The sequence below is a fragment of the Dendronephthya gigantea genome, unplaced genomic scaffold, assembly GCF_004324835.1.
Source record: "Dendronephthya gigantea isolate DGI-Jeju-01 unplaced genomic scaffold, DenGig_1.0 000077F, whole genome shotgun sequence".
Lineage (NCBI taxonomy): Eukaryota > Metazoa > Cnidaria > Anthozoa > Malacalcyonacea > Nephtheidae > Dendronephthya > Dendronephthya gigantea.
Window position 1 is genome coordinate 1,014,694 of NW_021163087.1, and position 14,423 is coordinate 1,029,116.

Genomic DNA, 14,423 nt, shown 5'->3' on the forward strand with positions numbered 1-14,423 from the left:
GTGGCCGGTATCACTAATGTAGTGGAGGCGTAAGATATACGAGTGTTTTAGTAAATAATAAACGTATAATAATAAACAATATCTAAAATCTAAAGTCTGTCAATTACCAAAGAGATAAATTTTGAACCGCATGCACTGCAAGGTCTTCATACAGGACAAACAGCCTTCGTACAGGAGCGAGCCTCCGCCTGTATAGAATTCCCATGGCAACGAGATATTTGGCACTCACTGAGCTACATAAAATAATTGGTATCAACCAGTGGTATCAACCCGAACCAATGACCCGAACACTTCCTCAGGCAGCACTTCATATGACCGGCTTCTATAACCTAGTTTCATAAACATTAGAAATTTACAAGAGGAAATCTGGATTCTGGAGGAAATTTACCAATTTCTTCGTTTAGTAATTGTGAATATAAAAACTATATGGAATTATCTATGATAAGTTGTCCAAGTTGGTCACATCACTGAGTCACATGCCAGTGATGCCACTGTCACATGCCCTCAATGGTCACATCCACATCCACTGGTCACAATTTCTGGTCACATCACATCACATCACATGCGCTTTCATCCTCGTCCCCAGGGTCTTCGGGTACTTCGCATTTCGGTCAACCCGCAAACCCGCGACACCTGAAATATTATTTTTAAAACATTACGTAACGTAAATACAAAAACAACATCGACACCTAGTGTTAGAAGACAAACTTTACGATAGAAAATTTGGACAAAATTTTAGCCGGGTCTTTTTTAAAATTATGGGGATTGATTCTACATTTAAAGACGCCATTGGTTAGTAAAAAATATGAAAATGTTCTGGTGTATAAAGGCAAAGATATTTGATATATAATTTGAGGTTTACATCCGTTATTATCGGTTATGCAATTTTTGCCCTAACATCGTTGTATTTGTATTTAAAGTATTTTACGAATACGGCTTATTGTCTAATGATATTATGAATAGCAAGAAATGTGACAAAGACAAAATGTGTACTGATAAATTCAATTTTTTATTGACCAAAAATTGTTTTCAACCTACCAGCAGTGTATCACTGTATCATATATACCCATCTCTTTGATGAACGAAAGAGCCTACAACAATGCATCCAAGCATCTATTAGAGCACATTCCAGGAGTCAAACACAGTTCATCTTAAAAATTACCTAATTAACTTCCAATTTGAAAGCTAGGTGCATAAAACATGGTGTTTTCTACAAGTTGAAGATTTAATTATGCCTATAATATAATGTTATTTAACTCTATTGGTACACTATGTTCTGACTTTAAACCAATTATAGAACGTGCCACAAGTCCTACCCTAGTAGAACCGGACTGGGCTGCCATTCTGCAAGCATGTGACAGTATACGACAAAAAGATGTCACGTAAGTGTTTAGTATTATTTCACTCATATAAATCTATTATGGTTATGGTGTCAAGAACAACCTTTTCATGTTTCATTCCAAATTCTAGGGGTAAAGTTGCTGTCAGTGAAATTCGAAAGAGAATATTTGACTCCAATCCACATGTGGCAAAGAATGCACTTATTGTAAGCTAAAAAAAAAGGTTATGCTTTCACAAAGGTTGGATAAAATGTTAAAAAGTAAAAATTTTCTGTTTTCATTATAGACTTTAGAAGCATGTGTGAAAAATTGTGGATCTGTAATTCATGATGAGGTTGCCACCAAAGCAATGATGGATGATTTTCGCCAGCTTGTTAATGTATGTATTCAGTTGTCTACAAGAGCTGGTTGTTTAGCTTAATTAAACAGACTGGATAAGGCTACTGCCAGATACTCTCATACATAGATCTCTGACTTAAAGTCACAAGCAACTTAATCTTAATCTACACCTTATTAAATAACATACTAAAAATTTAACCATCTACATTAAAATATTTCTTATTGATTTGTTATCTGGCAATACAATCTACCTAGTTATTTACACAACAACAACAACAACAATACTACTAAATTTATTTTCATAGGTATGTCCAGAAACTGTTAAGACTGAAGTGTTGAGAATCATCAATGCTTGGGCATATGGTTTTCGTAATGAGCCTAAATACAGGATAGTTGAAGATACTAGAAACTTGATGAAAATGGAAGGTGCATGTCAATAAAATATATTGATTGATTTTATTACTTATTGCAAAAACAAAAATATGCCTGTGTTTGCTCACACAAGAAAATATGTTTAAGGTTTTGAATTCCCTGAAAGAAATGAGAGTGATGCAATGTTCAGTGCTCTAAAGGTAATAGAGAAATTTTATGAAAATAAGGTCATTAAAGAAACAGGTTAACAATGCTACTTTCCAGTTCGCTGGACCACTCATTCTCAGGAAAAATTCCAAGGGCGCTCCGGCAATAACTGAATAAGTTGTTTTTCAATTTCTGTTCAAGGCTCCAGATTGGGCTGATGGAGATGTGTGTCACAGATGCCGTGTGAAATTTGGAACATTCACCCGACAAGTAGGTTTAATTCAATAGAAAATAAACAGTACATATCGTCAGAGGTGCAATACTTTAATAAAATACATGTTCAAATGGCATATATATATATATATACACTCTGGTTTACTACGCACAAATCCAAGATTATTATATATATATATATATATATATATATATATATATATATATATATATAATATATAAAGCTATACACATGTAAATAATTTAGATATTCTGAAGAAGACTCGAAGTACCGAGTCGAAAGCTCAATAAAAAACAATTTTAAATCCGGAGAACAGTCATTGATATATATATATATATATATATATATATATATATATATATATATATATATATATATATATATATATATATATATATATATATATATATATATATATATATATATATATATATGTATATATATGTGAATTTTTTCAAGTTTTAATGTTTAGTGCATTTGTATTTCAAAAAACCATTCACAATTAAAAATTATGCTTAATATGTGTTGTATGTATATTTCTAGCATCACTGTCGTTGCTGTGGTCAAGTATTTTGTGCAAAGTGCTCATCAAAAAACTCAGTTATTGCAAAATTTGGTATTGAACGTGAAGTCAGAGTCTGTGATCCATGCTATGATCAGCTTAACCCCGGTGAAGCAAAGTAATTATCATACATTATAAATATAAAGTTATGATTTTGTGTTTTTGGGTAATGACGATCAAATATTTCTTACAACAGAGCCTCCTCTGCAACAAGTCAACCGCCAGCAAAAGGGAAAGGCAATGGTGATTTACCTCCAGAGTACTTGAACAGTTCCCTTGCTAAAGAGTCTCAGGTATATAATTAATCCAAAGTAAATTTAAACCATAAACACCTTGCATCATAAACACCTGTGCCAGGTTATAAACTAACTAGAAATGAAATAGTGGAATATTATTTAACAACATTATTGCCTTTATTAGGTCCCAGAAAAGAAATCAGATGAGGAAATAAAACGTCAAGAACAGGAAGATCTTCAATTAGCAATGGCTTTGTCTGTATCTGAACAAGAAACAAAACAGGTGATACAGTAAGAAATTATGTAAAAATTGCATGGTTGGTAGCTTTTAAAGGGACAATCAAACCATTGCCCTGTCAAACAAGTAAGCTAGAACATTCTAAAATTTCCTCTAGTGTTCTATCATTAATTCATGCAGGCATATTCATATATTATCTGTTGCTCTAGTTTAGTGTACTTTCCTTTCATAGAAGTCATCATCGCAATCATCAAGAATTTATGATGTTGTGGAAACAAGGCCATCAGCACCAGCCAAACCATCAAGTTATAGCTACACATCTTCTGTATGTATAATTTTGAACAGCAATTACAGTACTAGTTGAGCAGAGCACCTACAGAGCATCTACACCTACCTTTTAATTTAAATGAATTTTTATCACATTTCATTACAATTAGCCAATGGAAGAAGTGGGCCCCAGTGATTCTGAGGTAGAGTATTTTCACAGTTCTTTTCAAACTAGAACTTAAACTTCATCAACCTTTGTGCCATCACAATTAAATAATTGATCAAATAATTATAAATTATTGAGCTAGGATCGCATTGTTTTTCTTGCTGCTGTTCTAGTTGGATCGCTACCTGAACAGGTCTTATTGGGAAAAAAGAAAAGAAGAAGCTTCACCACCAGCTTACACATCTCCAACACATGAAGAAGAGTCTCCTGTACCTACTTCATCTTATAATGGAGAAACCATTGGGAAAGTATGTTCAAAAAGACTTGCACCAATGTCACACAAAGTCCTCAGAATATTGGCTTGTTGAGAAGTTGTTCATAACTGATTTGCAACTTCCTACAAGGAATATGTTACAGCATGATCAAAATGGAAAAATACATTTTGGCTTCAAAAAATGTGTGTCTGTCATAACAAAACCCTCAAAACTGTGTTTTTAGACAAAACAGGATTCAGAATGCGAAGCTTTTATGGCCACATTCCGCAGCAATGTTGAGAAATTAATGGAAAGAATGAAATATGTGGCAGGAAAAGGCAGGCATATATCCTCTGACTCTATTATACAGGTAATTAATACGATCATAGCACACACAAAAGCCCTTTTAGTAAAGTTAGTATTCTTTGTCTTCGTAAAACATCTGTGATGCCTGATGGTCACTAATAACTATTTGCAGTCCTTGTACCAAACGGTCAGTGCGATGCAGCCACAACTGATGAATTACATCGAGCAACAAGAACGGCAAAAAGGTATCAAGAATTTCTTTCGTTTGATTCATGTAATAATGAAATACTGGTTGAAATTTAGCACCGAAAACTTATCCCTGAAACTTGTTTCTAATAATGTTATCACTCAACTAGAAAAGTTATGAACTTTTTCTTTAGATACGTACGAGATGATGGAGGAAAAACTAGGAGTTTTACAGGAAACAAGACGTTCACTTGATGAAATGCGAGTTCAACGACGCGAAAAATTACGACAACAGGAGCTGGAACAAGACATGTTACGTCGCATGCAGATGGAACAAAAGATGGAATTGTTAAGACAACAGAAACAAGAGTATATGCTTTATCAGCAGCAGCTGCAAACACAAAGGCAACAAGCATTGGAACAGATGGCTAAAGGTACGACGAAACATTTTAATTTATATCAATTTGCAGCGTTTAACTGCCCAATCGTTTCCTTTGTAGAGCAAGCAATGGGGTGTCAAGTGTCAACTTACGGCGCATATCAACCTTCTCGCCAAGTAGCTGGGGATCAACCAGCGCCACCTAACTATCAATCACTAACCCCCAGTGTCCAACCACACCCTGGCCAAAGACAAAGTCAACCACCTTACCAACCAGGAAATCAATACGAAGCTCCAAACTCACAATTTCAAAATTTGTCATTGCAAAATATATCCCCCGTCCCTAATCCAGCACAACCTGCAGGAAACCCACCTCAAACACAGAGTATTGTAAGTCAAGGGCAGACAACACATTACCTTCAACCCTCCACACAAGTACAACAAGACCTGCAGTTAAGACAACCGACTCCAGGAAGCCAACCTAATCAGTACCAAGTCGTGAATGAAGGGCCAAGACAAGGACAGACCTACGCTATGGGACCAGATTACCCTTCAAGTGGACCAATGTCATATCAAAATCAACCCCAACAAAACATGTATACCCACACACCTCCTTCATCTGGACCACCCTCAATGGAGTCTTATTCATCTGGACCAAACTCATTACAAGATAACATGACTGGAGGGGTCACTCACGGACAACCTCAGTCATTCACAGGGCCACCACCAACGCAAACTCAACCCCCACAGCCATTCCCCCCAGGTCAAGGCACAACACCAACGCAACAGTTTCAGTCACAACAAGTTCCACCACCTCAGCTAAATCAACCACAATTCCAGTTGCAACAACACCCTTATTCTCAACATGCAGCGCAATCACAAGGTCCACCTCCTCAACAAAACATACCATCCCAAGGACCTCCTACACAAAATTCCCAAATACCACAATACCAAGGAGGTCAACCCTCCCAATCAGCCCCTCAAGGCTCGGGAGCATCATCTTTACAGTACCAAAACCAACCAGTGGACCCCACCTATCAACAAACTGCTGGGCAACAGCCATGGGTGCAGGCCCCAAATGGTAACTACCAACAACAGCAACCACCACCACCACCACCACCACCCTCGTACGGAGGTTACGAACCAGTTCAACAACCCTATAACCAACAACAATACGGCCAACAACAGTTTTATGAGCAGAATGTTGCCGAAACCCCGCTTATTTCCTTCGATTAAATTTAACTATAGCTATAACTAGAGGCTATTATATCCCATATACCCCATATATATATATATATATATACAATAAATTGTAGCATTATATATTTAAATTTAAAAGGAACGATTCTTAGTTGATTATTGAAGAGTATTGTGATAAACATTGATGTAACAGGAATAATGTTTGAAATTAATTTTAGATTAAAAACGTTATTTGTCATCTGCGCTTTCCTTATTTTATTCATCCGATGTAAATGTTTCTTAGAATTTCAAATGCAGTTAAATTCAACCCCAGTTTAATGTAAACGAAGCGATATTTTATCCGGTACCTTAATTTGGATATTTTATCCTGTACTTTTGCTTTTTGCAGTCTTTACCACGCAACATAGCTCCATTCTCATGTGTTTTTAATAACGTCACTCTAACCTGCAATATTTTCTCTTCTTGTGCCTTCGGTTCATTTAGCAGGCACGACTCTGGATGTAGTAAGCCAGTGTTGGAAATCCTCCAGTTGTTAGACAATTTCCAGCCTATGTTCGTAGAGTGCCCGGCTGCGTTCCACGAATGAACCAACATGCCCCTTTTCGTTCGAGCCCCAACTCCTGGAAACCGAGAATGATGTAAACAAGGAATTTCCAAATAATCAATTAGAAAACACGACGTATATAAATATGGAGAGTCTCGGTACGTTAACCTGGGCCAAAGAGTAGATATATATGATTATACTGTGTTTTTTTGCGTAAAGACTGTTCGTTTTCATTTATGATTCGTCACCAGGCAAATACCGGAAACAGAAGCGGTTGCACCCCCCCCCCCCTCATACAAATTTAAATTGATGCCGTTCGAGAAGTTAATGGAAACAACAACCTAAATATTCGAACACAAATATCAACTGCGATCATGCGTGAAATAATAAAAATCCCTTACGCAAAAAATATTAGTATTCCGATATTTAAAAACAGGGTTGCTTCATTTTACACATAAATGATGAAGAGTCCACAGTCCGTGACGGACTTATCGAGTTAATTATTCTTCTAATTCGTCTAATGTTCTTTCTAACATGTTGAGGTATTTCTTAAACATAATGTAATACACTTCATGCAGAATTTGTGAGATCATCTTTGTGAGTACAAAAAGCGCGAAACAATGTGTTACTACTTAAAATGATAAACTTGTATTCCAACAATATTAATATTCCAACGATTTTAAATGAGTTAAATTAGGGACTATCCTACTTAGTCATTAGCGATCAGTGAATAAGTGTGAATTCTACCTGTATAACTTTGTTATACTCCGAGGCGGTGGGTGCAGTGCCGAGAACCTGTCGTGATTTTTCCATGATCATTCTTCGCTGAACAGAGAAAGCTCCGTGAAACATGTTCAGTATGACGCTTCGATACTACAGAAGAAAACGGCAAAAATTTAAGCATCTTTGCTGGCAGCACATGGTAACCCAGGTTATTAGGTGTATTATTATGATCCAGTTATATATAAGTCAGGGTTAAACTACATATAACGCGGGCGCTCACAAACCTTGTCTAAGGGACTGCCAAGACTTCGAACGACAAAAATTCTACGACTATTTAAATCTGATGGATATTGTGATGTCGTGGGCCACTAGAAAAAGAAAACGGTGTGAGCACAACCCTTGTTGTTTTTTTGAGGAAACTATATTTCCAGTTGTCAAAAACTTGTCAAAACGTTGTATTAATCTGGTTATTTCATGAAATTGCACCCAACAGGAACTATCTAATTTTTAAAACTTCTATAAATGAAGTTTTGTTACCTTAAGATCAATTTCTTCTCCATCGCATTTAGCAATTGCTTTCAAAAGTAATGAATCTGTAACACCAGAAGAGAGGACATCTTCTTGTGACCCCGCTAGATAATGAAGAGAAAAATAATTCTACGTAAAGTATTCACGTGTTTTGAACTAAATTCATAGCATCATGACAGAAATAAATTGATAATGAACGACTCATATAAAAGTGCAGAGGATGTTTACGACATTATGAATGGATCTCGTTTTCACGAGATTTACTGAAGACTCTGGCCGTTGTAGTTTTCGTTACAACAGTTGAACTCACCTGAGTGATGATGAAGTAGCAGGAGTTTTTTAAATTCTGCTAAGCTTAAACTGCTTGTATTCAGTTTGTCTTTGACAAATTTCACAAGATGATTTAATAATTTTTCTTCATCCTGCGGTGAGAGTTTAGTTTCTGTGTCTTTGACGACGAGTTCTTTACAAGCATTCTGATTTATCTGTGTTTCAGAAATACTGGGCGAAGGCTCGACTGCACATTTGACTTCAGGTGGGCGGCTGGTGGTAGCATTAGTCTTGGTTACTTTGACTTCGTCTTAACAGCAGAGAATTAAATATACATACAGTAAGTCATACACAATCATATTCATCCCTACTGAGATTGTGATACCTGAGTTGTCGACCTCGTTCTTTAAATGATACCTCTCAGAAAGACTAGGAATGAAGATTGAAGTGTATAAATATGTATAAGCTGTATCTTTGCACTCTGTATAATGTAGGAACAAACACATAATTCCGACTCTGTATAATGTAGGATAGGAACAAACATATAATTTGCACTCTGTATAATGTAGGAACGAAGATATAATTTGCACACTGTATAATGTAGGAACGAAGATATAATTTGCACTCTGTATAATGTAGGAACGAACATATAATTTGCACTCTGTATAATGTAGGAACGAACATATAATTTGCACTCTGTATAATGTAGGAACGAACATATAATTTGCACTCTGTATAATGTAGGAACGAACATATAATTTGCACTCTGTATAATGTAGGAACGAAGATATAATTTGCACTGTATAATGTAGGAACGAAGATATAATTTGCACTCTGTATAATGTAGGAACGAGAATAATTGGCATTCTGTATAATGTAGGAACGAAGATATAATTTGCACTGTATAATGTAGGAACGAAGATATAATTTGCACTCTGTATAATGTAGGAACGAGAATAATTGGCATTCTGTATAATGTAGGAACGAACAAACAACACAGATGAAATTTCATTTATGTCTAATTTTAATAAAATCTTACGTTTGATATTTTGTCGTCCAGAACGATGACTGTTGTTTTACGACATCGCCAAACCTGTGAAATAAAGAAGAAAATTATGACAAACAGAAGAATCGATTATGGCTTTCCATGCATGCAGGATATTAATGGACTGCTTACTTTTGAACAAAATCTTGGTCGTAAGGCAGCTTGAATTCCCAGCCAACGTTGACGATTCTGGTCGCAACCTATAATAATAAAATAATATCGTCTAGAGGTTGCACATTTTAAAAAGAGTTGACAACTCTCTTTCTCTTTTAACTAAACCATTACCTAGAGCTGAACTAATTCTCACTTGTCAATTGACATATTAAACTCTAAAATGATACTGCAGTAGCTGTCACTACATTCAGATTTATAAAAGGGTTTATTTATATCACTGGTTTATACCTGCTGTAGCAGATCATTCACATCATTTACTGTCAGCTAAAAAGAAAAAAAAAATACAAGTTACACTACAACAATGTTGTACTAAACTAAATTTAATCGTGAAAATCTAACCTTGACCACAGAAATCACGTCGCTTCTTTGAACGATACGAGATTCGGTGAATCTGTAAAGCTTAAAAATATAAATAGGATTGAATATACGCATATATTGAATATACGAATTGTATTGCAAGGAATCTTCGAGTAAATTTCATTACTTACGATGTAGTCTCTTGCAACACATAATGTCTCTGATGTTGAGGAGCTGAAAGCACTTGTTTTTCCTTTTGGATAAAGTAATTCACTACAGGGAATGATGAAAATTTTCAAATAACTTAATAATAATAATAATAATGGAATAAGAAATGTTGTAGTTTTGTATAAAGAAACGAGCGTCTACTTATGAGCAGATTTTGCGTCGTAAAGTAAGATAATGCTACATTACATACCTTTTAACAACCCAAGATCCTTGAACAAGAACCGCATGTTGCTGTAGACATTTCAACACAGTAACGTCGTTTGCTGGAGGAAGCAATGCATTGGAGATCTCCGAGAATGTCATTAATTTAGCTGCAAGAAATCCAATGGCCACGTTATCATTTTAAGTGCCAAAATTTAATATAATTTTTTCGCCACCAGGTTTGAAAGTGCTAAGAGAAGCTGCAACATCTCACCAGAAACAACCAGACTCACCCTCTATTAAGCGATTCCTAACTTGGTCAATTATGTCCATTTTTCGTACATGAGCTAACGTTGTGAATTTGGTTGGCAATGAGTTTAAATCACTTGAAGAAACAAATAAGACAAATCTTAATGTGTCAAGAGAGTATTTCCTAGCCTCTAAACTCTGGCAATATGGATTTGCTTTAATGCAGGAAGAATCATGTCATCCAAGGTTGTTTATTTGGTTGGCTACCCCACTTTGTTCCATGACTGGCATGTTGGCTTGATTAACCTACCTTGAAACCTCTGCTGTAGTAGGCATCAACATCTCAACATAACTACTGCAAAACAAAATACAAGCTAGCTGGCTATGTGACCAAATTAAGGCTAATGATCTGAACAGGTACTGTTAGTGTCAAAATCCATCCTCCCCCAAAGTAAAGATGGTTGAGGATGACTAAATCAGTTTGCTTGTGGTTAACAGAATTTTAGCCAGGGTTCTGTTGTAGGCAATAATAACAATGTATTTACTTGCACAAAAATCAAACCTTGAGGTTGCATCAAATTCTAAAACCTCAGTATTCACTTCTTGACAAAACAGCAAATTTCGTTCCTCAACACTTTTTGTGTCCTGGGAAGAGAATAATTGAAAGGCAAATATTACACACATGATTACTGATGTTACTGGAATAACACATGTTGAACACTGAGATTGTGAACCCACATTGATTCCAAAATATTCAACTTCAGTCCATGGTTCTTCCGACATCTGTTTCTCAAGATGTTTATAGGATGACAGCCTCTGAGCTTTGGCTTGTTCAGTTTCCTTCTTAGCAAACCTAACCTGGAATTCAGAGTAACTTGATCATTGTACGGAACTGCAAGTTTACTGTATTTTTTAGACTTAGATAGAATCTTAAAGTTTTCCTACCAACAAAGCAGTGGCCTTTTCCTCATCTTCATCTTGTGAATCACCTGCAAAAATAGATTCTGCTTGCTCTGTCCAATTTCCTATTTTGAAGCTGGGTTCAAGACAAAGGTAGAGAAGGGATTTCAACAGAGAGCCTAAGCCAAGCTTACTCATGTACAAACCTTCCTCCTGGTTAGTTGGCTTTTTCTCCTGATTACGATCCAAATATTCAAAACTGGGCCTCAATTGAACAACCCCCTTGAGAGGTGTTAAATGAATTTCCCCTGAAAGATACAAAAGTATTTCACTGTAAACATGATTGTTTATCATTATTACGATATAATGTAGGTTGTCACATACAGTAATTAGTTAAAAGCAATTGTTGCTTTAAGTTATGTTTACCATCTCTCAGCAGACCAACTGCATACTGTGATGTTGAAACTGTTCCTTGGGAAGAGAGCAAGACTTGCTTGTCCATTCTGTCACTGTTTTAGAAAAGATCATTACTACAACATTAATTACTAGAATGCTAGATTCACAGTGGCAGTCAATAAAATTATAAAATATATACATGAGAATGTTTTGTTTTTCTATGCCAAAAATGACCTTCTGAAGAATTTTTTATCATCTGATGCAGCATGGTCAGCTTCCCAGGCAAATTGTTCCCCTTTAGATTTGCAGTAACTGGGACCAGATGTGTTTAACGACATTTCCAGCATTACCTAGAAAAATTATTTTTTTAACAATTAAACAATTAATTAAGCCAGTATTTATGAAATTTTTGAAATTCACCTTTTGTTGTTTTGGTTTTACCCTTGATGATAAACATGCTGTCTTGTCGTAGCTCACTGCAGCTGGACGGCTTAGATACTACACAAACATATCCATTGAAATCATTTTATAATTTGTCAATTTGATTATTAAAAACCATAAAACACACACACAAAATCATGGATTGAAACTTGCCTGGAAAAGGTAAAGGTTTTCAGCCAGATTTTTGGCTAAATAGACATCAATCTATAACAAAATAAAAAATATTTTGCGCATATTCTATAAAAGCGGATGGGGCAAACACAGACGCCGGAACAGGGGGGCAGCAGGGGGGGACAAACACAGACGCCGGAACAGGGGGGGCAGCAGGGGCAACTGCCCCCCTTGCCTTTCACCAGAAGGGGCAAGGGGGACAAAATGCCCTTTTATTTTAAAAGATTAATTACATTCTATATCTGAATTAGAAGTGCCACAAACGAGCATCAAGAATAAGACAATCGTCTAGATCAGAAATTATCTTTGATCAGAAATTATCTTTGAAAGAGAAATCACGACGATACGAAGTTCAACTGACGATGTTTTGCAAACATTCTTTATTAATGCGCCGCTACAGGAGTGCCCTTTCAACAAAATCTGCCCCCTTTGCCCTCGCATCGTTCCGGCGTCCCTGGCCGGACAAATTGAAGAATATAAAGTCTGCACTCTCCACATGGTTTAGGTCAGATATGAAAACTTGAGTATTATGCATAGGTTAATATACAATGAGATATGAATCAACACATTATTCTAGTAGTTATGAAATAATCATGAATATTTCAAACCTCGTCAACTACATCATCTTCCTCATCTGGCTCATCATAAACAGATGGAACTGGCAACTCGTCGACCATCTTGAATTTGACAGAACCAGAGGAGTCTGGACAGAGCAAGCTCAGCAAATCCCGGAACGAGAGAAAAATGACAGACACCGGTGAACTATATATACACTGGGTGGATTCGATCCTCGTTTTAAAGCTGGGAAATGAATATAACCTGCCAGTTGTCCCAAAAAACCCCAAACCATTGAAATCACCCATAACGATGTAATAGCTGGAGTTTGAATGCGCCTATAAGCACCCTGTTGGGACCCACAAGTGTATAAACTGCATATATGACATATATGTTTGACATTATAGTGTCTTATTACTGACGTTGACATGCCCTGTACATGGTCATTGCATAGAATCTGTTCATGTCATAGAGCTTAAATAACATGCGAAGAGAACATGTGCTATTGCCTGATTTTAAATCATTTACTATGGTTTTTAAATTATCTTATCTCTTTCTGATAAATGTATTTCATTTCCCATGAAAAAACAAACAAAAAAAAACAAACAACAAATCAACAACTTGGATTTTCGAGCTTGTGGCATATGCTTATTCTTCGATGCGTGTAGCTATATAACTTATGTTTCTTCTGTGTGTTATTTGTTTTTGTATATGTAAATATGTAATCGGAGGAATGCCTCGCATGGGATCTCGTGTCCCGTTTGCATTTTCTCCGTTTGAACACTGTTCAATAAATTTGATATATATGACATGATGAATCGATGACAGTAAAATTTGTTTGTATACCAACAAATGATTTTTATTACCAAATCACTTTACAAATATGGATAACAATATTTAAATTTACAACTCAGGACGATGATCTTCGACCTTTCCTTCTCTAGCAAATTTTAACTTATTTAGGCCTATTTAGTATTTTATAAGTTGCGTTAATCCCAATAGGCAAAAATTCGCGGACGAGTCCCTCAAATAGTTTTGGGTATTTTTGGGATACCCTGTATATTCCAGTCTTCTTTCAAGTTCGGACCAGCTGCCCATGGTCTTGCCAAGATGGATACCTTCAAAAATGTGACAATATATAAAAGAGGTCAATATCAACGGCCAATGGGTTTATAGATATTTAAATATATAAATAAATATATAACACAGGATGAGAAACACGAGTTACTTCATCGAATTTTATTTACTACAGAACTAATAATAATAAGCTCTTTAAATCCACCTTAAGCTAAAAATTACAATGGTCCTAAAAGGTCCTATTATTATCTAAAAATATATCAGTGTGTATTTACAAGAATATATAAATATATAAATTATACAATATAAAACATTATTGATAATTTAAACGTCAAGCGGAGTACGGCGAGAAATTTAGTGTTTTGTTAAAAGTTCAGTTGCCTGAGGTATGAATGACATTTTATGTCTTTCAGTACTAGATATTATTTTACCTACGTTGTCACTGTTGCCTTTGGAT

General features: G+C 35.7%; 2 protein-coding genes across 3 annotated transcripts; one reads left to right on the top strand and one right to left on the bottom strand.

The window, feature by feature from the left end:
* The first annotated feature begins 669 nt into the window (after positions 1-669).
* Positions 670-6,323, top strand: LOC114532046 (hepatocyte growth factor-regulated tyrosine kinase substrate-like). Its single transcript, XM_028553635.1, has 17 exons — positions 670-792; positions 1,298-1,382; positions 1,471-1,546; positions 1,627-1,719; positions 1,985-2,105; positions 2,199-2,251; positions 2,400-2,468; positions 2,977-3,113; positions 3,192-3,288; positions 3,416-3,514; positions 3,702-3,794; positions 3,907-3,939; positions 4,076-4,210; positions 4,401-4,526; positions 4,635-4,707; positions 4,843-5,082; positions 5,149-6,323. Exons 1-17 carry the CDS (start codon positions 759-761, stop codon positions 6,261-6,263), a joined length of 2,679 nt encoding a protein of 892 aa, XP_028409436.1. The 5' UTR covers positions 670-758; the 3' UTR covers positions 6,264-6,323.
* LOC114532047 (DNA-directed RNA polymerase III subunit RPC5-like) lies at positions 6,324-13,017 on the bottom strand. 2 transcript variants are annotated; one of them, XM_028553636.1, is made up of 23 exons: positions 12,943-13,017; positions 12,317-12,367; positions 12,143-12,220; positions 11,957-12,072; positions 11,753-11,835; positions 11,533-11,634; positions 11,372-11,415; positions 11,165-11,284; positions 10,989-11,071; positions 10,737-10,781; positions 10,471-10,562; positions 10,227-10,347; positions 10,000-10,081; positions 9,851-9,910; positions 9,740-9,775; positions 9,470-9,537; positions 9,332-9,385; positions 8,678-8,721; positions 8,333-8,602; positions 8,032-8,126; positions 7,779-7,862; positions 7,519-7,644; positions 6,324-6,847 (listed from the first exon to the last, which is right to left on the bottom strand). In XM_028553636.1, exons 1-23 carry the CDS (start codon positions 13,009-13,011, stop codon positions 6,776-6,778), a joined length of 1,995 nt encoding a protein of 664 aa, XP_028409437.1. In that variant the 5' UTR covers positions 13,012-13,017; the 3' UTR covers positions 6,324-6,775. The 2 variants fall into 2 exon arrangements, with proteins under 2 accessions (XP_028409437.1, XP_028409438.1); XM_028553637.1 differs by lacking the exons at positions 12,143-12,220; positions 12,317-12,367; positions 12,943-13,017 and having other exon boundaries at positions 11,922-12,022.
* Positions 13,018-14,423: the final 1,406 nt, after the last annotated feature.

Excerpts from the sequence above, each read along its gene's own strand:
- LOC114532047 (XM_028553636.1), bottom strand. The coding sequence starts at position 13,011 with ATGGTCGACGAGTTGCCAGTTCCATCTGTTTATGATGAGCCAGATGAG. Across the intron at positions 11,072-11,164 it reads TTGAATATTTTGGAATCAAT|GACACAAAAAGTGTTGAGGA; the intron begins GTGGGTTCACAA and ends TTCTCTTCCCAG. Across the intron at positions 9,538-9,739 it reads TGAATGATCTGCTACAGCAG|GTTGCGACCAGAATCGTCAA; the intron begins GTATAAACCAGT and ends TTATTATTATAG.
- LOC114532046 (XM_028553635.1), top strand. The coding sequence starts at position 759 with ATGGGGATTGATTCTACATTTAAAGACGCCATTG. Across the intron at positions 1,383-1,470 it reads ATACGACAAAAAGATGTCAC|GGGTAAAGTTGCTGTCAGTG; the intron begins GTAAGTGTTTAG and ends TCCAAATTCTAG. Across the intron at positions 1,720-1,984 it reads ATTTTCGCCAGCTTGTTAAT|GTATGTCCAGAAACTGTTAA; the intron begins GTATGTATTCAG and ends TTATTTTCATAG.